At 41.2% G+C, this 22,632-nt stretch overlaps 1 protein-coding gene across 1 annotated transcript; it reads right to left on the reverse strand.

Annotated features, from left to right (window-relative positions):
* Nucleotides 1–281: 281 nt before the first annotated feature.
* Nucleotides 282–20,975, reverse strand: LOC132405900 (putative proline-rich protein 21). The gene is made up of 2 exons (XM_059990877.1): nt 20,876–20,975; nt 282–1,105 (listed from the first exon to the last, which is right to left on the reverse strand). Exons 1-2 carry the CDS (start codon nt 20,973–20,975, stop codon nt 282–284), a joined length of 924 nt encoding a protein of 307 aa, XP_059846860.1.
* Nucleotides 20,976–22,632: the final 1,657 nt, after the last annotated feature.

Here is a 22,632-nt window from a genome sequence, read left to right on the forward strand (position 1 = left end):
CACAGAGCCAGGACTCAACCTTGGACACAGGACACAGAGCCAGGACTCAACCTTGGACACAGGACACAGAGCCGGGACTCAACCTTGGACACAGGACACAGAGCCGGGACCCTTCTTGCACACAGGACACAGAGCTGGGACTCAACCTTGGACACAGGACACAGAGCCGGGACTCAACCTTGCACACAGGACACAGAGCCAGGACCTTTTCTGGACATTGGACACAGATCCGGGACTCTTCTTGGTATGAGTTTCTGAAGCCGAGCTTCTCGGTGTGGGATTCAGATGCCGAGCTTCTCGGTGTGAGTTTCTGATGCCGAGCTTCTCGGTGTGGGTTTCGGATGCCGAGCTTCTCGGTGTGGGTTTCGGATGCCGAGCTTCTCGGTGTGGGTTTCAGATGCCGAGCTTCTCGATGTGGGATTCTGATGCCGAGCTTCTCGGTGTGGGTTTCGGATGCCGAGCTTCTCGGTGTGAGTTTCTGAAGCCGAGCTTCTCGGTGTGGGTTTCGGATGCCGAGCTTCTCGGTGTGGGTTTCGGATGCCGAGCTTCTCGGTGTGGGTTTCAGATGCCGAGCTTCTCGGTGTGGGTTTCGGATGCCGAGCTTCTCGGTGTGGGTTTCTGATGCCGAGCTTCTCGATGTGGGTTTCGGATGCCGAGCTTCTCGGTGTGGGTTTCGGATGCCGAGCTTCTCGGTGTGGGTTTCGGATGCCGAGCTTCTCGGTGTGGGTTTCAGATGCCGAGCTTCTCGGTGTGGGTTTCGGATGCCGAGCTTCTCGGTGTGGGTTTCGGATGCCGAGCTTCTCGGTGTGAGTTTCTGAAGCCGAGCTTCTCGGTGTGGGTTTCGGATGCCGAGCTTCTCGGTGTGGGTTTCGGATGCCGAGCTTCTCGGTGTGGGTTTCAGATGCCGAGCTTCTCGGTGTGGGTTTCGGATGCCGAGCTTCTCGGTGTGGGTTTCTGATGCCGAGCTTCTCGATGTGGGTTTCGGATGCCGAGCTTCTCGGTGTGGGTTTCGGATGCCGAGCTTCTCGGTGTGGGTTTCGGATGCCGAGCTTCTCGGTGTGGGATTCAGATGCCGAGCTTCTCGGTGTGGGTTTCGGATGCCGAGCTTCTCGGTGTGGGTTTCAGAAGCCGAGCTTCTCGGTGTGGGTTTCAGAAGCCGAGCTTCTCGGTGTGGGATTCAGATGCCGAGCTTCTCGGTGTGGGTTTCAGATGCCGAGCTTCTTGATGTGGGTTTCGGATGCCGAGCTTCTTGATGTGGGTTTCGGATGCCGAGCTTCTTGATGTGGGATTCTGACGGGGACGGTCCAGCAAAAGAATATCTGGACCACTGAGTTATTTACGTTGCAAGCCCGAAATGAGGATCAGCTACCTTAATTAAGGTTCCCAATGGAACAAGGGAAAACAGAAACAACTCGAATGCAGAATCCATGGACTGGACTGTGAACTGCAATGGGGACTTCACAGACCAGACTGTGACAATCTATCCTGCACCTTCTGAATTGCTCCCAGAAAATCTCACCATTGCTTTCTGCCATCAACCCTGAAATCATCCCCTTTCAATCAACTTTGGCTAGCTCTTCTCTCATGCCTCTAAAATTCCCTTTACTTTACTGTAATATTGAAGTAATACGTTTTTCCCTCTCAAATTTCAGGTTAAATTCTATCATTTTATGATCACTGCACCTAAGGGTTCCTTTACCTTAAGCTCCCTTTTCAAGTCAGGTTCCTTGCACAACTCCAAATCTAGAATAACCTTTGCCCTACTGGACTCAACCACTAGTTTTTCTAAAAAGCTATCTCATAGGCATTCAACAAATTCACTGTCTTGGGATCTAGCACGAACCTGATATTCCCAATCTACCTGCATATTGAAATCCCCCATGACTAGTATAATATTGCCCTTTGACAAGCCTTTTCTATTTCCCAATGTTATTTGTATCCTGCATCATGACTACTGTTTAGAGGCTTCTATATAGCTCACATCAGGTTCTTTTTATCCTTTTAATTTCTTAACTCTACCCACAAAGATCAAACTGATCAGACTGAGAGTGAGTGAACAGCCCTTTTCAAGTCCAGCCACAATTGAATTCAGGTCTAGACTCCAACTCGGCCACTCCAGGACATTAACTTAGCTGTTTTTAATCCATTCCTGTGTAGCTTTGGGTTTATGCTTGGGGTCATTGTTTTGCTGGAAAACAAATCTCCTAAGTCGTAGTTATCTTACAGACTGCATCAGGTTTTCCTCTAGGATTTCCCTGTATTTTGCTGCATTCATTTTACCCTCCACCATAATAAGCCTTTCAGGGCCTGCTGCAGTGAAGCATCCCCATAGTATGATGCAGCCACCACCATCCTTCACGGTAGGGTTGGTGTGTTTTTGACTATGTATGGTGTTTGGTAACTCTAGCTGAGATTTCATGTGAGTTTGTTCAAAAGTGGCTTTCTTTTTGCCACTCTCCCATAAAGCTGTAACCAGTGAAGCACCCGGGCAACAGTTGTATGCACAGTCTCTCCCATGTCAGCAAAGAAACTTATAACTCCCCTAGAGCTGTCATAGATCTCCTGGTGGCCTCCTCACTAGTTCCCTTCTTGCACGATCACCAGTTTTTGAGATGGCCTGCTCAAGGCAGATTTACAACTCTGCCATATTCTTTCTATTTCTTGCTTATGATTTAACAGTACTCCAAGAGATACTCAGTGACTTGGACATTTTCTTGTATCCATCTGCTGATGTTACTTTCAATAACCTTTGGGTGGAGCTGCTCGGAGTTTTCCTTTATCTTTATGGTGTCGTTTTTGCCAGGATACTGACTCACCAGCTGTTGGACCTTCCAAATACAGGTGTATTTTTAGTACAATCAATTGAAAGACCTTGACTACACATGGTGATCACAATTTAACCCACTATGTGACTTCTAAAACCAATTGGCTGCACCAGTGATGATTTGATGTGTCGTATTAAAAAGGGTGAATGTTTGTGCAATCTATTATTCAGCGTTTTAGATTTGTAATTAATTTAGATCACTTTGTAGAGATCTGGTTTCACTTTGACGTGGAAGAGTCTTTTAACAGAAAAAGATCAGTATCAAAAAAAGCAAATTAAATACAATAATAACAATAACAATAAAAGATGAAAACTTCAGTTTGTTGGGGAGGGGGTGGTTGAACACATTTTCTAAGCAATGAATTATTGAGGGGAACAGCCAGAGTGGCACACAGAACTGACTGTCCATTGCCTCTCCCTCTCCTGACATCACACAGGTACCTGCCTCCTGCAACTTAGAAATGACTACCTCCCTTACCTCCCTGTATCTCCAGTCTATTACCTCCTAATTTTCCCATATGAGTTAAAGGTCATTGAACTGCAGCTCCAATTCCTTAACACGCTCTCTGAGGAGCTGCAGCTCAGTGCACCTGGTGCAGATGTGGTTATCCGGAAGACTGGAATTCTCCCAGAGTTCCTACATGTCACACACGGAACAATAAGACAGCACTTGGAGCAATTCTCACTGTATTATCTTCGCACTAACAAACAAAGAATGAAGATCAAACTTACCAGAAACTTACCTCACCCAATCCTGTTGAGCAAAGCCTCCTGACTCTAACTCTGGTCCACTACAATGGCCACTCCTCTTGTCTCTACCTTATTTTTATTTACCCTTGCTAATGAATTGTGATACAACTGGGCCACCAGAAAAAAAACAAAAACCTGAGAAAAATGCTGCTTTTTAAATTGATTGCCCCTGACTGTAATGACACCACTGTTGTAGGCCAAATCAAAGGTGTTAACAAATCGGCATATGGGAGGGTTGAATGGTGTCACAACAACAACCTCTCACACAACATCAGCAAAACGAAAGAGCTGATTATTGACTACAGGATGAAGAAACCGAAGTCCGTAAACCAGTTCTCAGTAGGGGATCAAAGGTGGCTAGGGTCGGTAATTTCAGTTTCCCTAGTGTTATCATATCAGGAGATCTCTCCCGGGACCAGCATGTAAGTGGCATCACAAAAAGACACAACAGCACCTCTACTTTCTCAAAAGTTTGCACAGATTTGGTATGACATCTAAAACGATGACAAACCTCTACAGATGTTCAGTGGAGAGTATTCTGACTGGTTGCATCATGGTGATAGGCAAACACCAATGCCCAAGAATGGTAAAGCCTACAAAAAGCAGTGGAGTCAATGCAAGTCCATCACAAGCAAAGTCCTCCCCACCATTGAGCACATCTACAAAGACCACTGCCATAAGACAGCATCATTCATGATCAAGGCCCACCACCATGCTCTCTTTTTGCTTCTGTCATCAGAACGAAGATGCAGGAGGTTTCAGTCCTACACTACCAGGTTCAGGAACAATTATTACCCTCCAACCATCGAGCTCCTGAACTTGAGTGGATAACTTCACTCATTTCCACTCCGAACTAACTCTACAACCTAAGTACTCATTTTCAAGAACTCTACAGTTCAAATTCTCTGCATTATTTATTTATTAATTACTATTATATTGTATTTCTCCATACAAATGTTAATGTCTGCAAGAAAGTGAATGTCAAGGTAGGATATAATGACATACTGTATATGTAGTTTAATAACAAACTTACTTTGAATTTCCACCTTTTTGAACTTGAACATTTTCTATCCAGACTCTGCGTTGGTGGAGATAGTCATTCTGATGATGTGATTAATACTTGGGAAATTTATAGATTCATAGAAAATGTGCAATATAATGTAAGCAGGAGCCTTTTGGACCATTGTGTCTTTGCTAGGTGGGAATAGGGCTATGTAGCCCAAACCCACCTCCGGTGCTGTTTCCTTAGCCTTGCAGGTCACAGAAACATGAAGTATCTGCCTTAATGCTTACTAGGCCTTGCTGTATGAGGTCCACAGGAATATTCTTGGTGTTTTTCATAGGGTAGAAGGTTGTCGTGGGTTACAACAGGACATTGATAGGATGCAGAGCTCAGCTAAGGAGTGGCAAATGGAATTCACTCTGGAAAAGTATGAAGTGATTCACATTGGAAAGTCAAACTTGAAGGCAGAATACAAGTTTAATGGCAGGATTCTGCACATTGTGGAGGAATATAGGGATCTTGTGAATCCTTCAACGTGGCTGTGCAGGTTGATAGGGTGGTTAAGAAGGCATATGGTGAGTTGTCCTTCATTAGTCAGGGGATTGAGTTCAAGAGCCATGGAATGCTGTGACAGCTCCATGAAGCACAGGCAGCCTCATGGTATGTTGGAATATTGTGTTCTGTTCTGGTTGCTTCATTATAAAAAGAATATGGAAGAGAGGGTGTAGAGGGGATTTACCAGGATGCTGCCTGGATTAGTAAGTCTGTCTAATGAGGATAGTTTGAGCAAGCCAGGGATTTTCTTTTTGGAGAGAAGGAGGATGACAGGTGACCTGATGGATATGTTCAAGATGATAAGAGACATAGATAGAGTGGACAGCCAGAGACTTCTGGTCCAGGATGGAAATGGCTAATACAAGAGGGCATACCTTTAAGATCATCGGAGGAATGTATAAGGGGCATGTCAGAGGTAGTCTTTTTTTACAGAGAGAGTTGTAGTTGCATGCAAGAGATTGTCTTGGATGTTTTTCTTGTGACTGCAAGACCCCGTTGGACATAGATAATGCAGAATACTAGTGAGACCGAAGGCAGGGGAGCTGTGTAGCCTTGGTTGTTGTGCAGACCTGGCCCTCATACCATGAGGCTGTCTGTTGCAGTCACTCAGGGGAGGAGACACTGGAGGCGCGAGGCACAGGGATCCTCTGAGCTGAGGTGGGGGGGGGCGGGGGTGCAGGCTCCAGTGTTTACTTCCAGGAAGTCAAGCTGGATTGCATTCATCTGCAGTTGCACCCATGCATCGAGGACTGCTGTGAGTTTGTTCTTGCAGAAACACGACACCAGGACAACATCACATGTACAGGCAGTCCCCTGGTTACCAACGAGATGCAGTCCTAAGTCTGTCTTTAAGTCAAATTTGTAAGTAAGTCAGAACAGGTACATACAGTTCTCATTTAGCGTCAGTTACTCAAACATTTGTCAGTACATAGCATATATTTTACCTTTCTATGCAGAGCTTTTCTTTTTCTCATCATAAGTGGCCTTGTAGCAGCTGAGGCCCTCGGTAACTGTACGGTAAACTTTGGTGAACCTCTCTGTATTAGGATCTTACTCCTCTGACTTTGCCATCCCTGCTTCAATGAGACAAAAGGCTTCAGCTAACTCTTTTTTCGAAATCTTTTTCAGTTCTGGAGTTTTTAGTCTTCTTCCTCAAATGCTCTCATCACTTTATCCTTTAAAGTTGTTCCAAACTTTGGTCACTTTTCCAATGACCGATGGCATTTCACCTCTTTCCGATTGATTTATTATTTCCACTTTATTTTCTTTTCCAATATTTTTATTAGTTTCTACATGGAAGAATACAGAGTACAAGAAAGTGTATATAAAAGGTCAGAAAATATCATTTTCCAATCATGATCATTTTCCTTTTCTTTACTGCATCACCAGCACTTGCATCAGATTTACACTTTGGAGGCATGGTTACAAGGGTAAATAAGAGAAAAATTTAAACCAAATACAAAGTTGTACACTCAACACAGTATTAACGGCAATGTGATCCGACTTGAAACGGCAGACGGCGTTCTCCTTCCTCGAGCCAACAAACCGCTGAAGCTGCGCAATGTTTTCATGAGCGTCACAAAGTAATGTGTGCGTTTGTTATTATGAACCATTGTATTTAACTCAAATTTTTAATATAATAGGCTTTATGGCAGTCCGTTCATAAGTATGAGTTGTCCGTAAGTCAGTCATTCATAACCCAGGGACTGCCTGTACTTTAAGTCTATAGATGACACTAAGAGACATGGGCTATATATTTTTTGGTGACTGTATGTTTTTCTGCTATTGTAATTATATGTGCTGTGTGTGAATGTTATCAATGTGTTTTGCACCTAGGCCCTGTAGAAATGTTGTTTCATTTGCCTGTATTCAAGTATACAGTTGTAGGACAATTACGCTTAAACTTGAATGCACTGCCATGGCTGCTGGAAGAGGCAGATACACTAGGGACATTTAAAAGACTCTTAGATGATCACATGGATGAAAGAACAATGGAGAACTATGTAGAAGGGAAGTCCAGATTGATCATGGAGTAGGTAAAAGGGTTGGCACAACATTGTTGGGCTGAAGGGTTTGGACTGGTCTATGTTCTATGAGCATGCAATGTATGTGGTGAACAATCTGTCAGATAGTGGAATTCTGCTAAACATGTGTCCCTTCCACTCACAATTGAAATTGAGAATGTTGCCAGAGACCTCGTCATTACATGACTCAAGTTAGCATAGAAACATAGAAAACCTACAGCACAATACAGGCCCTTTGGCCCACAAAGTTTGCTGAACATGTCCTTACCTTAGAAATTACTAGGTTTACCTAAAGCCCTCTATTTTACTAAGCTCCATGTATCTATCCAAAAGTCTCTTAAAAGACCCTATCATATCTGCCTCCACCACCATAGCTGGCAGCCCATTTCACGAACTCACCACTCTCTGAGTAAAAAACTTACCCTGACATCTCCTCTGTACCTATTCCCCATCACCTTAAACCTGTGTCCTCTTGTGGCAACGATTTCCGCACTGGGAAAAAGCCTCTGACTGCCCACACAATCAATGCCTCTCATCATCTTATATACCTCTATCAGGTCACCTTTCATCCTCCTTCGCTCCAAGGTGAAAAGGCCAAGTTCACTCAATCTATTCTCATTAGGCATGCTCTCCAATGCAGGCAACATCCTGTTAAATCTCCTCTGCACCCTTTCTATGGTTTTCACATCCTTCCTGTAGTGAGGTGACCAGTACTGAGCACAGTACTCCAAGTGAGGTCTGACCAGGGTACTGTATAGCTGCAACATTACCTCTCAGCTCCTAAATTCACTTCCACAATTGATGAAGTCCAATACACCGTATGCCTTCTTAACTACAGAGTCAACCTGCGCAGCTGCTTTGAGTGTCCTATGGACACCAAGATCCCTCTGATCCGCCACACTGCCAAGAGTCTTAGCATTAATACTATATTCTGACATCATATTTGACATACCAAAATGAACCACTTCATACTTATCTGAGTTGAACTCCATCTGCCATTTCTTAGCCTAATTTTGCATCCTATCACTGTCCCGCTGTAACGTCTGACAGCCCTCCACACTATCCACAACACCTCCAACCTTTTCTTCATCCAGGTCATTTATAAAAATCACAAAGAGTAGGGGTCCCAGAAAGATCCCTGAGGCACTCCACTGGTGACCGACCTCCATGCAGAATATGACCCATCTACAACCACTTTTTGCCTTCTGTGGGCAAACCAGTTCTGGATGAACAAAGCAATGACCCCTTGGATCCCATGCCTCCTTATTTTCTCAATAAGCCTTGCGTGAGGTACCTTAACAAATGCCTTGCTGAAATCCATATACACTACATCTACTACTCTTCTTTCATCAATGTGTTTAGTCACATCCTCAAAAAATTCAATCAGGCTCATAAGGCATGACCTGCCCTTGACAAAGCCATGCTGACAACTCCTAATCATATTATATAAATCCAAATGTTCATAAATCCTGCCTCTCAGGATCTTTTCCATCAACTTACCAACCACTGAAGTAAGACTCACTGGTCTATAATTTCCTGGGCTATCTCTACTCCCTTTCTTGAATAAAAGAACAACATCTGCAACCCTCCAATCCTCTGGAAACTCTCATGTCCCCATTGATGATGCAAAGATCATCGCCAGAGGCTCAGCAATCTCTTCCCTCACCTCCCACAGTAGCCTGGGGTGCATTTCATCCAGTCCTGGCAACTTATCCAACTTGATGCTTTCCAAAAGCTCCAGCACATCCTCTTTCTTAATATCTACATGCTCAAGCTTTTCAGTCTGCTGCAAGTCATCACTACAATCACTAAAATCCTTTTCCACTGTGAATACTGAAGTAAGGTATTCATTAAGTACCTCTGCCATTGCCTCTGGTTGCATACACACTTTCCCACTGTCCTATTCTTTCATGTCTTATCCTCTTGCTCTTCACATACTTGTAGAATACCTTGGGGTTTTCTTTAATTCTGCCCACCAAGGCCTCCTCATGGCCCCATCTGGCTTTCCGAATTGCCTTCTTAAGCTCCTTCCTAGTAGCCTTATAATCATCTAGATTGCTAACATTACCGAGCTCTCTGAACCTTTTGTAAGTTTTTCTGTTCCTCTTGTCTAGATTTATTACGGCCTTTGTAGATTTGACAGGATAACCCAAGGAGAAAAGTGTAGTGGGAAATAAAACACACTCCCCCACCACCTTCTTCCCAGTGTCTTCTTTTTGTTTGGTTCGAGACAGCAAGTCATGGAACTTATCGGGAGCCAGGAGAGAAAGGTTAGTTATCAGGAAAATCAGGGGCATACTAAAGGGAGGAATAGAATATTAAGTTAAACTGCCTTTATTTCACTGTCTGAGGCTTAACAGGTAAGGCAGAAGAACTCAGAGTATGGACTGGCTTTGGGGACTGGGATATTATAGCCATAAGATAACAGGATGACAGTATAGCATGACTGGCAGTTTGTTACAGATGCTGCAGGTGTGACAGACACACAGGTAAGGAAGTGTTGTGTTTTGATGATAGAGAATGTAATAGCATACTTAGAGGTGACATTCTTAGAGAATAATCCACTGAGACCATAGGCATAGAACTTAGAAACAAGAAGGGGAGGGTCACCCCATTGGGACCCCAGTAGTCAGCAAAAATCTGAGGAGCAGGTGTGTAGAGAAATTGCTGATGGTTGTAAATAATAGGGTCGCACTAGAGGAAAACATTAATTTATTTATTATCGATTCTACTATTCAGCGTCTTAAGTGCCTGGATGGGGTGGAATTTGTGAAATATATCCAGGAAAATTTCCTAAGAGAGCCTTACTGATGGGTGGGGGGCACGATACTCTTAGGGAATGACACAAGGCAAGTAACTGAAGTGGCAGTCATGGAGTACCTCGACTCTGATAACCCTAGTTTTAACATAGTGATAGAAAAGGAAAGGACAGGTCCACAGGTCTGGGTCCTAAACTGGAGCAGGGTTAATTTTGGGGGAATTAGGCAGAATCTAGTTGTGATTGACTGAGAGAGCCTGTTTGAAGGGAAAGGAATGAACAGCAAGAGGGTAGCTTTTAGGAGTGTGATATCAAGAGTGTCTTGCAGGGTGAAGGATAAACCAGGAAAGTTTAAGCAACCCTAGCTGATAAGAGATATTGAGGGTTTGCTCAAGAAAAAGAAGGGTTTAGGGGTCAGGGATCAGGGATGGTTATAAAAAGATTAAATGTACACTTAGGAGAAAAGTCAGGCGGGCAAAGAGGAAGTATGAGATGGGTCTGGCAGGTATGGTTAGGAAAACCCTTAAAAGTCTTGCAGCTATATTAAGAGTAAAAATGTGGTGCGAGTGGAGAAAAATTAGATCCCATTAGAATCAGCAGAGATACCTATGTCTCGAGACTCAGCAATGGGTGGGATTTTTAATAATGAGATCTCCTGGTTGTATGCTGAAGAGAAAATCCTGGTTGCCCAAGAGACAAGGGAAGCAAGTGGAAATGTTTTGGATAACATTCAAAATTAACAGGGAGGATGCACTTGTAGCTTAATAGCATACTAAGTTGAATAAGCCCCCACGGCCTGACCAAATGTATCCTTGGACTTTGTGCAAGGCTAGAGAAGAAATTGTGGAGGTCTTTGTGGGATATCTTCTTCACAGTGAAGTTTCTGAAGACAAGAAATTGGCTAATGTTATTCTTTTCTATAAGAAGGGTATCAAGGACTATAGGCCAGACAGTCTGACATCAAAATTGGGTAAATTGCTTTAAGGAAATGCTGAGTGACAGGATCTACCAGCATTTGGATAGATAAAGTCTGATTCATAGAGTCTGCAATGGCTGGCTGGATAAGAAGTTTTAAAGTTTTTTTTAAAAAAGAGATAACCAAAGGGATAGATGTGTGTAGGATGGTGGGTGTTGTCTATATGGACCTTAGCAAGACCTTTGACAAGGTCTTGCATGGAAAGTTGGATGGAAAATTAGATACCATGAAATCAAAGAGGAGCTAGTAGATTCAAAATTTGCTTGGTGTTCTGAAGCAGAGAATAGTGGTTGAAGATTGTTTCATTGAATGGAGGCTAGTGACTGCTGGTGTGCCAAATGGTTCAGTGTAGGGACCCTTGCTGTTCATCATTTATATAAATAACCTGGATGCAAATACAAGAGGCTTGATCGGTAAGTTTACAGATGATACCAAATTAGGAGGTGTTGTTGATAGTGGAGAAGTTTATCGTAGATTTTGGGGGATCTTGATCATTTATGGAAGTGAGTAGAGGTGCAGGAAATGGATTTCAATACAGGTAAGTGTAAGGTGACACATTTTGGAAAGTCAAACCAGTGTAGGACATGTTATAAATGGTAGAGTGCTAGGGAATTGAACGGATCAGAGGGATCATAGGAATGCAGGTGTATTCAAGTGCATAGTTCATTGAAAGCAGTCATAGGTGGATGTGGTATCGATTAAGGCACTTAAAACACTGATTGACCAATGAGGTGTTGGCTTTGATCAATCAGGGTATTGAGCACAGGAACTGGAACATTATGTTACAGTTATATATGTGGTTGGTGAGGTTACATTTGGAGTTTTGGTCACTCTGTTATAAGAAAGACATGGTTAAATTGAAAAGATGTACAAGAATGTTGGAAGGACTAGTGGTCTAGAGTTATAGGGAGAGGTTGGCTAGGCTATCTCGTTTTTCTTTGCAATGTAAGAGAATGAAGGGCAAACTTATAGAAATGCTTAATATCATGAGGCAGAGATAAGGTGGATGGTAATAGTCCTTTCTCCAGGGTAAGATCATTGAAATCTGGCAGGCATAGTTTTGGGGTGAGAGGGAATGATTTAAAAAGGGACCTGAAGACAAATATTTTCACACAAAGTGTGGTGGCTATATAGAACACGCTGCCAGAGGAAGTGGTTGAGGGAGGTACAATAATATCATTTAAGAAGTACTTGAATAGGTACTTGGAGGGCTGATGCTTAGGCCAAACACAGAAAACTGGGACTAGCTAGGTGGAAAGTGTTGTATTCATGGACCAGTTGGGCTGCAGGGTATATATCCATGCTGTATTACTCAATGACCATGATTCCAGGAAATACATCCTTGTAGTTCAATGTAATTGATAGAATCACTTCAAACCACCCATCTCTGCCCTTATTGGGTGGCTTCAAACTTCCTGCTTCTCCATCATTGTCACTTCTTCCTTCACTTTTTCTCTTTATGAACCTATTATAGATTTTACATTTCAGGATTTTTCAGGACCTGTTGTTGCTCTGGTCTCTTGACCACATGTAATTTCTATCATCAAGGTTTTCAGCAAGTACTTTCCCCATTTTCACCTCACACACACCCCTGGTAAGCATTAATCTCCACCCCATCTCTCTGCAGCTCTGAACGTTAGCAGGTGGAAAAGGGAGACTGTTTCTGAAGCTCGTAAGTGAGGCTGCATTTGGAATACTGTTCAGTTTTGGTCACACTGAACTAGGAAAGATGCCAAGAGGCTGGAAATACTGCAGAGCAGGTTCAGGAGGATGTTGCTGGGACTCAAGAGGACTAAGTTAGGGAGACAGATTGAGCAGATTGGAACATTATTCATTGGGAAGTAGGAGAATAAGGGGTAATATTAAATATGGAGGTGCATAAATTATAAGAGGTGCTAATTGGATCAATACACACAGTCTTAGTCCCAGAGCTGTGGAATCAAGAATTAGATAAGATGGATTTGAGGTGAGGGAGAAAAATTTAAAGGCAATTTTTTTCTCCCAGAAGGTAGTCATTACATGAAATGGGCTGCCAGAGGAAGTTGAAATGGATATATTAACAATATTTAAAAGGTACTTGAACAGTCCCTCACATTATGGGATGGATGTAAGATTTAAATACATTCAAATTCATTGTTGAGGGGGATACAGGTTAAATACAGACTGAAGATTAGCTTGATCTGTCACATGTACATTCAAGCATCAAAACATACGGCAAAATGCTGCGACTAACGCAGTCCGAGGATATGCTGAGAGCAGCCCACTAGGCTCGTATATTGTCAGCGCCAACATAGCATGCCCAAATAATAACTCATGTGTCTTTGGAATGTGGAAGGAAACTGGAGCACCTAGAGAAAAACCTCGTTGTCAAGGGAAGAAAGTATAAATTCCTTACAGACAGCCGTAGGAATTGAACCCCGATCTCTGTAGCGTGTTATACTAACTGTTTCACTATCATGGTGCCCCAACAATGCTACAACACTGCCCCCACTATATTACCATGCCACCACATACAGTACAGGCCAACAGGACTAGCTTAAATGATAATGCTTGCCAGCATTGACTAGATAGGCCACAAAGCCTGTTTCCATGCTCTATGATTCTCCCATCTTCCCAATCTGCCCTTCCCAACCTTCAGTTCACTCTGTTTTAAGGGTGGCATGCTGGTAGAGCAGGCAGTGCTGTTTCCTCCCTGCTCCAGTGACCTACATCCAGTACTGATCTCAGGTGCTGTCTCTGTATTTAATGCCATCATTCCCACAATCCTAATTGAGAAGTTACAGTACCTGGGCCTCTGTACTTCTTTCTGTAATTGAATCCTCAGCTTCCTAACATGAAGACCACAATCTGTGCAGATTTGTGATAACATCTCCTCCTCGCTGACCATCAACACGGGCACATCGCAGGGGTGTGAGTTTAACCCACTGCTCTATTCTCTCTATACACATGGCTGTGTGACTAGGCATAGCTCAAATACCATCTATAAATTTGCTGATGATACAACCATTGTTGGTAGAATCTCAGGTGGTGATGAGAGGGTGTACAGAAGTGAGATATGCCAACTAGTGGAATGATGCTGCAGCAAAAACCTGGCACTCAACATCAGTAAGATGAAAGAGCTGATTGTGGACTTCAGAAAAGGGAAGACGAAGAAACACATGCCAGAGATCAGAAGTGGAGAGAGTGAGCAGTTTCAAGTTTCTGGGTGTCAAGAAACCTGGTCCCAGATTGATACAGATATAAAGAATTCAAGACAGTGACTACATTTCATTAGGAGTTTGAAGAGATTTGGCATGTCAACAAAATCTTCTATAGGTGTACTGTGCAGAGCATTCAGGCAGGCTGCATCACTGTCTGGTATGGGGGGTGGGGGCGTGTTACCGCGCAGGACCGGAAGAAGCTGCTGAGGGCTGTAAATTTAGTCAGCTCCATCTTGGGTACTAGCCTACAAAGTACCCAGAACATCTTCAAGGAGCGGTGTCTCAGAAAAGCAATGTCAATTATTAAGGACCCCCAGCACCCAAAGCATGCACTTTTCTCACTGTTACCATCAGGTAGGAGGTACAGAATCCTGAAGGCACACACTGAGTGATTCAGGAACAGCTTCTTCCCCTCTGCCATTTGATTCCTAAATCGACATTGAACCCCTGAACACTACCTCACTTTTTTTTAATACATGTTATTTCTGTTTTTTGCACATTTTTTTATCTATTCAATATATGTATACTGCAATTGATTTACTTGCATTTATTGTTATTTTTTCTATATTATGTATTTCATTGAACTGCTACTGCTAAGTTAACAAATTTCACGACACATGCCAGTGATAATAAACCTGATTCTGAATCTGTAGTTAATGTGCATGCAGGCTGTGGATCTGTTTCCTCCACTATCTCAAGATGAGTTCGCAAATTGGTTGGAAACTGTGCATTACCCTATTTTGAACAATTATGGCAACAAAAATCAAAGATGAGGTGATCATGAGACTGTATATGAACAAAAATAGATACAGAGGAAATGGGGAGAAGTGGAATCTAACTTATGGGATTGTTCCTCCAGGAATTGGCAAGGGCCTAATGGGCTGAATGGACTCCTTCTGTATTGTAATAAACCTCCAATTTAGTTGAAATAATGTCAGAATTTGCTTTGAGATTTTCAAATCAGTGACTCCAGCAATTTAGCTGTTCAGACCAATTCAGTCTCAATCTGTGTTGAGTTACATGTCTTTAGCTATATGACTGCTGGTAACACAATTTACCCGTGTCAGTGAAAAATAATTTGCTGCATCTTATATTTCTGGAATACGAACAATTACCTGGAAGTGGGAAATAACTGACCTTCCCCGTGACATGCCAACACCTACACCCTCGCCTTCCCAGCAACGTGCTTGAAAGTCAAAGAAGCTCATCCATACTCACTGCCATGGTAATAAGTACAGCCATTTAAGTGAGTCAATAGACTCCACTGGCGTATTTTACATGTGCATTCTGGATGCGGATCAGAATGGTTAGGTAAAGAAGATGGATGAGAATTTATAGAACTTTAGGTTTATTATTCGATAGAACAGATCTGATTGCAATCTTGATTCTAATAGCATTCTGCTCACACCCTAAGATAAAGTGTCACGAGTTTGCAGTCAAGCTGAAAGGTAGTCGGTTTCATTGGGAAAGAGGAAAACCAGGAAACCTATCAAATTGACTGGAAGTGGAATTGCAGAAAGTCAGACACACTGCCAAAAGCAAACTTGATCTGTTGGTCACAAGAGCACTGGAATCCACACAAGTAAAGGCACAGACTGGACTGTCTCTTAGAGTCACAGAGTCATAGAACACTACAGCACAGAAACCAACCCTTCAGTCCACCTCATCTGTGCTGAACCATTACTCTGCCAAGTCCCATTGACCTGCACCTGGACCACGGCCATCCATAGTCCTCCCTTCCATGTAGCTGTCCAAATTTCTCTAAATCGACCCTGCATTGACCACCTGCACCTTCACTGGCAGTTTATTCTACATTCTCACCACCCTCTGAGTGAAGAAGCTCCCCCCCCCCCATGTTCCCCTGTTAAAAAATGGCAACAATGAATATAGAATTGAGACAGATTTTTTATAACAAATAAAACATTTATTAAACACTGTTCAAAAAAAAACATAAGTAAACAAACGACTAACTTAACTGGAAGTCGACCACAATATGGCAGCTCAAACAGTTCTTAAAACGAGAACTGCAAACTCAGTTCTTTGAAGTAGTAATGCAAAAGTCCAAAATGACTTACACAGTTAGAAAAGACTTTCCTTGAAGTAATAAATTGTCTTATGTGACGTTACTGCTGATCCCAGTCAAAATATGCCTTGCCCAAAGGATTTATGATGAAGGAAATAAAACAGCTTAAAGGCACTGACCTTTCCTTAGTGAAATCTTGCTCCAGTCCTTTCTGCTCTTTAGCAGGGATTATCTTGGATTGCAGGTTACTAATACCTTCCAAATGAAGATTAAATAAGGTTGAACCTGTTTCACCGCCAACAACACCAACTTTTCTCAATTCTTCAGCTTCCTGAACTTCGATAATTCTTCACTCTCCAACTGGACTTTAACTGGCAGCTATTTTCAGAACTGCCGGCACGATGATTCTTACAGTAGAAATTAAAACTCCACTTTAAAATGAAACTGCATCATGAAATCAAATACGCAGCAGAATGGAGTCACTGACGAATTAAGCCATGAACTGACCTGTGTCACAAGGAGGGGTTCTCCTTTTATACAGGCCATCACATGACCTCTCACTGGCGGGAAAATTACATCACTCCACCATCACAAGACCATTACATCATGCCCAGCAGAGCCGCAATTACATCATGGTCATGTGACAGTGACAAGATACCCACAGGGTATGTAACACCTCCGTCCAAAAAAAATTTTTTGATCTGTCAAGAGCAAAATTTTAACAATTAACTATTTACAAAAAAAATACAAATGTATAAAATCTACAGCATACACAGTATACATAGTATTATCATACAGCATCTTATAACTTACTATACAGTAGGAGTGTTACAAATGTTAAAATATCACTCCATTAAAAAAAATTACATTGTACATTCAACATCGAGATAGATAATCAGCAATCACATTATCTTTGCCATTAATATAAGTTATCAAAATATTTTACTCCTGTAACATCAAACCTTTGTTACTAAATTGGAGTTTGGTGTATTTCCTTAACCATTTTCTTCAACCAAGCCTGGATTTACAACATAGCTAAGGAAAGTCACAGTGGCATGACTGAATTCACTTTTAACTAGGTTAATAGTTAAGTTAGCTTTTGAAAACCTTTCAAATAGCTTCTCCACCACAGTAATGTGTGCTTCCCAAGTATCATTTCCTGTAACTAAATTGTCAATATAAGCATCTGTATCTTTCAATCCTTGAATCACAGAGATAATCATCCGCTGGGAAGTACCTGGGGCATTCTTCATCCCAAATGGAAGAACATTATATTCAGATAACCCAGATGGAGTTACAAATGTGGAAATTTCTCTACCTCTATCCTTCAATGGAACACACCTTTCAATAAATCAATCTTTGTAAGGAACTTTGCTATTCCAACTTTATCTACACAATCATCTACTCTAGGAATTGGATATGCATCTGTTTTTATCGCAGCATTCACCTTCCTGTAGTCCGTACAAAACCTAATACTACCATCTGACTTAGGCACCATAACACAAGGTGAACTCCAATTTAAGTTAGAAGGTCTAATAATATTATTTTCTATTAAATTCTTTCTCAACAAGTTCACATTTTTCCATGTTCATCCTATATAGATGTTGTTTTATGGGTTTGGCGTCTCCAGCATCTACATCATGTGAAGCTACTGTGGTTCTTCTAGGAATATCTGGAAATAAATCCTTATATTTAAAAATTAATTGCTTCATCTGCTGCTTCTGCTCTGGCTGTAAATGACCTAACTTCTCATCAATATTTTCCAAAACAGTTGAGTTTGGTAATCTGACAGAAGCAATGCTGGGTTTAGAATGAGTTTCAGGTGGATCATCCACTGTGTTCCTAATAAGATCAGACTTATGACCACAACAGTCATAGTAGCAGACTGTTTCTCATAATATGGTTTTATCTTATTTATATGGCAAAGTTGAGTTGGCCTTCTACGATCTGGAGTTTTTAATCACGTAATCCATATCATTAATTTTTGACACAATTTCACATGGACCATGAAATTTGGCTTGTAAATGATTCATTTGCACTGGGAAAAGAACCAGCACCTTATCTCCAGGCTTAAATGTCCTCATCCTAGCTTCTTTATCCTACCAGGTTTTCATTTTCTCCTGGGCCAATTTTTAATTTTCCCTGGCTAAACTACAAGCTTTATGTAACCTGTCCTGAAATTTCAAAACATAGTCCAGCAAATTAGTGTGTACCTTGTTATTAATCCAGTGTTCTTTTAATAAAGCCAAAGGTCCTCTAACTCTATGCCCAAATACAAGTTCAAATGGACTGAAACCTAATGATTCTTGTACCGACTCCCTTACTGCAAATAGAAGTTATTATATACCCTCACTCCAATCATTTTCATTTTCCACAAAATACGTTCTAATCATAGTCTTGAGGGTAGAATGAAACCTCTCCAAAGCTCCTTGTGATTCTGGATGGTATGCAGACGAAGTAATTTGCTTAACTCCCAATTTATAAACTATCTGTTGAAACAATCCAGACATAAAATTACTGCCTTGATCAGATTGTATTTCCTTAGGTAAACCAAAATAAGTAAAGAATTTTATAAGAGCCTTTGTTACAGTTTTAGTTGTTATATTCCTAAGTGGTACTGCCTCTGGAAACCTAGACGCAGTGCACATGAAAGTCAGCAAGTACTGATAACCAGTTTTTGTCTTTGGTAATGGACCTACACAGTCTATAATACTTTTGGAAAACAGTTCACTGAATGTGGGAATAGGTTGCAGTGGGGCCACTGGAGTAACTTGATTAGGTTTACCCATAATGTGACAAGTATGATACGTTCTGTAAAACGTCGCCACATCTTTTCTCAAACCAGGCCAGCAAAAATGTTTTAAAATCTTGTCCACAGTTTTCCATACCACTTGATGTCCACCCAAGGGAACACTATGGGCTAAAGTTAAGATCCCATTTTGATAAACTTTAGGAACAACTACCTGGTGAACAATATTCCATTCATCATTTGCAGGAATTGTAGGTGTTCTCCACTTCCTCATCAGTACTCCTTTCTCAAAATAATATCCCACTGGCACCTTATCAATTTCACTATCCAGAAGAGCTTGTTCATTTAACTTGATAATCTCTCAGGGTATCTAATCTGCTCTGCTATCATCTCTTTCTGAGACAGAGACAAATCTTCATAGTCAGACTTACTCCAAGAGTCTTGTTCAAACAATGAAGATAAGAAAGTTTCTGACACATCCTCAAAACTCAAATCCTGAGTTGAACAATCATGGGTAACAACCTCATTCTGCACATCAAACTTTTTAGCCATCCATGGTTCCTCTGATTTTATTGTCAAATGCACTTCAAGAAAAACTTGTCCACCTGCCAAGTCATTGCCTAATAATAAAGAAATATCATTCACAGGCAAACTAGGTTGTAGTCCTACTTTAACAAATCCTGTAACTAACACTGACCTTAAATTTACTCTATGTAAATGTACAGGCATAAGGGTATTCCCAACACTTCGTATATAGCTTACCTCACCAGTATCAGACTCATCATTAAACTTTAACACACTGTCTAACATCAGTGATTGAGAAACTCCGGTATCTCTAAGGATTTTTATTGGCACTGGAGTAGATCCCTCTTTCAAGGATACAAGTCTTTCAGTTATAAAATGATCATATCCCTTGTTAACTTGGTCAGACTCTAACAAAGCTTCATTCATGTTTATCAAACACTGTGAATTTACAGGTGTTTCAGTACATTGCACACAAGCATCTGGGACTGCTTCCTTCTCCTTTTTCAATCAGAAACAGTTAGCTATTACGTAAGCAGGTTTCTTAAAATAATTACAAATGGGACCAAACTGTCTTTCCTTCACAGGTTTTCCTTCCTCCCTACTTTTCTCACTAACTTCTGATTTAATTTTAATTAATAAAAAAATTTGTGTTGTTTTTCCTTTTAAAAGTTCTGCCCTGAGGAAATTTATTCTTGTGGATTAAAGCATACTTATCGGCTAATTTAGCAGAATCCTGCAATGTAGCCGTGTCTCCCTCATTTAAGTATGTCTTTACTTTAACAGGGATGCTCCTTTTAAATTCCTCCATTAAAATCAGCTCTTTCAATTTATTATAGTCCCCATTTACATTTTTAGAGGAAACCCATCTCTCAAAACAACAAAGCTTTATCGTAGGCAAATGCCACACAAGTCTTTTCCACAGATTTCTTCAAATTTCTGAATCTTTCTCTATATGCTTCTGGAATTAGCTCATACGCCTTTAATATATCCTGTTTCACAATATCATAATCAAGTGCTTGCTCAGCAGTTAAAGCTGTATAAATGCATTTAATTACACTCTGTAACAACACCGACCATTTCTCTTTCAACTACTCTGAAATCAGTGCAACAGTTTCAAAATGTTGAAAATATTTCTCTACTTCTGTTTCACTAAATGGAGGGACCAGTTTAACTTCCTGACTAACAACAAATGTTTTTCTAGAACCAGAGGACTGATTCTCAGACCTTAATTCCACCATCACAAGTTCAAATTCCCTCTTTTATGTTCAGCTTCTAATCGACTTAGTTCCAAGTTAGCTTCCAATTGTTTCTGTTTTAATTCAACTGCTGTTCTAAGCTTTTCTAATGCTACTTGTTCCAAGTGTATCTGAATCGCTGCTTTACTCACAGGAAACTTATCTAAAATTGTTACATCAAAAACACCCGAATCTATATAGTGTTCTGTGATTTTTCTCTGAATTACAGGCTTTGTTGTAACCTTCAAAATACCTTTAAGTTCCAACCTGCTGGCAATCACAAATACATCACTTTTTTTCACCTTCAATAATAACTCTGGGTCTGGCGAAGCCAGGAAGTTGTCAATATTCATTGTTGCCGAATACCACTCACAAACCAATCAAACAGAAGAATCGGGTATTCCCCTTTTCCAAAACACTGATTGAAAATTAAACAAGCATTTGAACTCAAAAATGGTACGTATCCCACGAGCCCCCAATTGTTATGAGATGGCAACAATGAATACAGAATTGAGACAGGTTTTTTGATAACAAATAAAACATTTATTAAACACTGCTCAAAAAAACCCAAAAGTAAACAAATGACTAACTTAAATGGAAGTTGACTGCTACAGGGCAGCTTGAACAGTTCTTAAAATGAGAAATCCAAACTCAGTTCTTTAAAGTAGTAATGCAAAAGTCCAAAATGATTTACGCAGTTAGGAGAGACTTTCCTTGAAGTAATAAATTCTCTTACATGGCACTACTGCTGATCCCAGCCAAAATATGCTTTGCCCAACAGATTTACGATGAAGGAAATAAAACAGCTTAAAGGCACTGACCTTTCCCTGGCGAAACCTTGCTCTTTAACAGGGACTACCTTGGATTGCAGGTTACTAATTCTTCCTGAATGAAGATTAAATAAGGTCGAACCTGTTCCACTGCCAACAACACCAACTTTTCTCAGTTCTTCAGCTTCCTGAAATTCAATAATTCTTCAATCTCCAACTGGACTTTAACTGGCAGATATTTTCAGAACTGCCTGCACAATGATTCTTACAGTAGAAATTAAAACTCCACTTTAAAATGAAACTGATTCATGAAATCAAATACGCAGCAGAACGGAGTCACTGATGAATTAAGCCATGAACTGACCTGTGTCACAGGGAGGGGTTCTGCTTTTATACAGGCCATCACATGACCTCTCACTGGCAGGAAAATTACATCACTCCACCATCACAAGACCATTACATCATGCCCAGCAGAGCCTCAATTACATCATGGTCATGTCACAGTGACAAAATATCCACGGGGTATGTAACACCCCTTAACATTTTATGCTTTCACCTTTAATCCATGACCTCTAGTTGTCAATTCCCCAACCTAGGTGAAAAATTCTGTTTGAATTTTCCCAATCTGAACCAGTCATAAATTTGTATATGTACTTCTATCAAATCTCCCTTCAATCTTCTACGTTCCAGGGAATGAAGTCCTAACCTATTTAATCTTTCCCTATCCTCAAGTTCTAGCAACATTTTCGTGAATTTTCCCTGTACTCTATCATGCTTATTTACATCTTTCCTGTAGATAGGTGACTAAAACTGCACACAATACTCCAAATTAGGCCTTTCCAATGTCTTACACAAAGTCAATGTAACATCCCAACTCCTGTACTTAATACGCTGATTTATGAAGGCCAATGTGCCAAAAGCTTTCTTTATGTTACTTTTCAATAACTTTCCACTATTGATGTCAGAATCATCAGCCTATAACTTCATGGCTAATTCTTAGAGCCTTGCTTAAACAATGGAATAACATTAGCTCTCCTCCAATCCTCCAGCACCTCAACCATGACTAGAGATGTTTTAAATATCTCTGCTAGGGCCCCTGAAATTTCTGCACATCTCCCACAGGTCCAAGGGAATACCATGACAGGCCTCAGAGATTTATCCACTCTAATTTGCTTCAAGACACCAAATACCTCCTCCTCTGTAATTTGTAGAGGGCCCATGACCTCACTGCTGCATGGCC

This window comes from Hypanus sabinus, chromosome 16 (assembly GCF_030144855.1).
Source record: "Hypanus sabinus isolate sHypSab1 chromosome 16, sHypSab1.hap1, whole genome shotgun sequence".
NCBI classification, from domain to species: Eukaryota; Metazoa; Chordata; class Chondrichthyes; order Myliobatiformes; family Dasyatidae; genus Hypanus; species Hypanus sabinus.

Excerpts from the sequence above, each read along its gene's own strand:
- LOC132405900 (XM_059990877.1), bottom strand. The coding sequence starts at position 20,975 with ATGAATATTGACAACTTCCTGGCTTCGCCAGACCCAGAGTTATTATTG. Across the intron at positions 1,106-20,875 it reads CAGCAGGTTGGAACTTAAAG|CTCGGCATCCGAAACCCACA; the intron begins GTATTTTGAAGG and ends CACACCGAGAAG.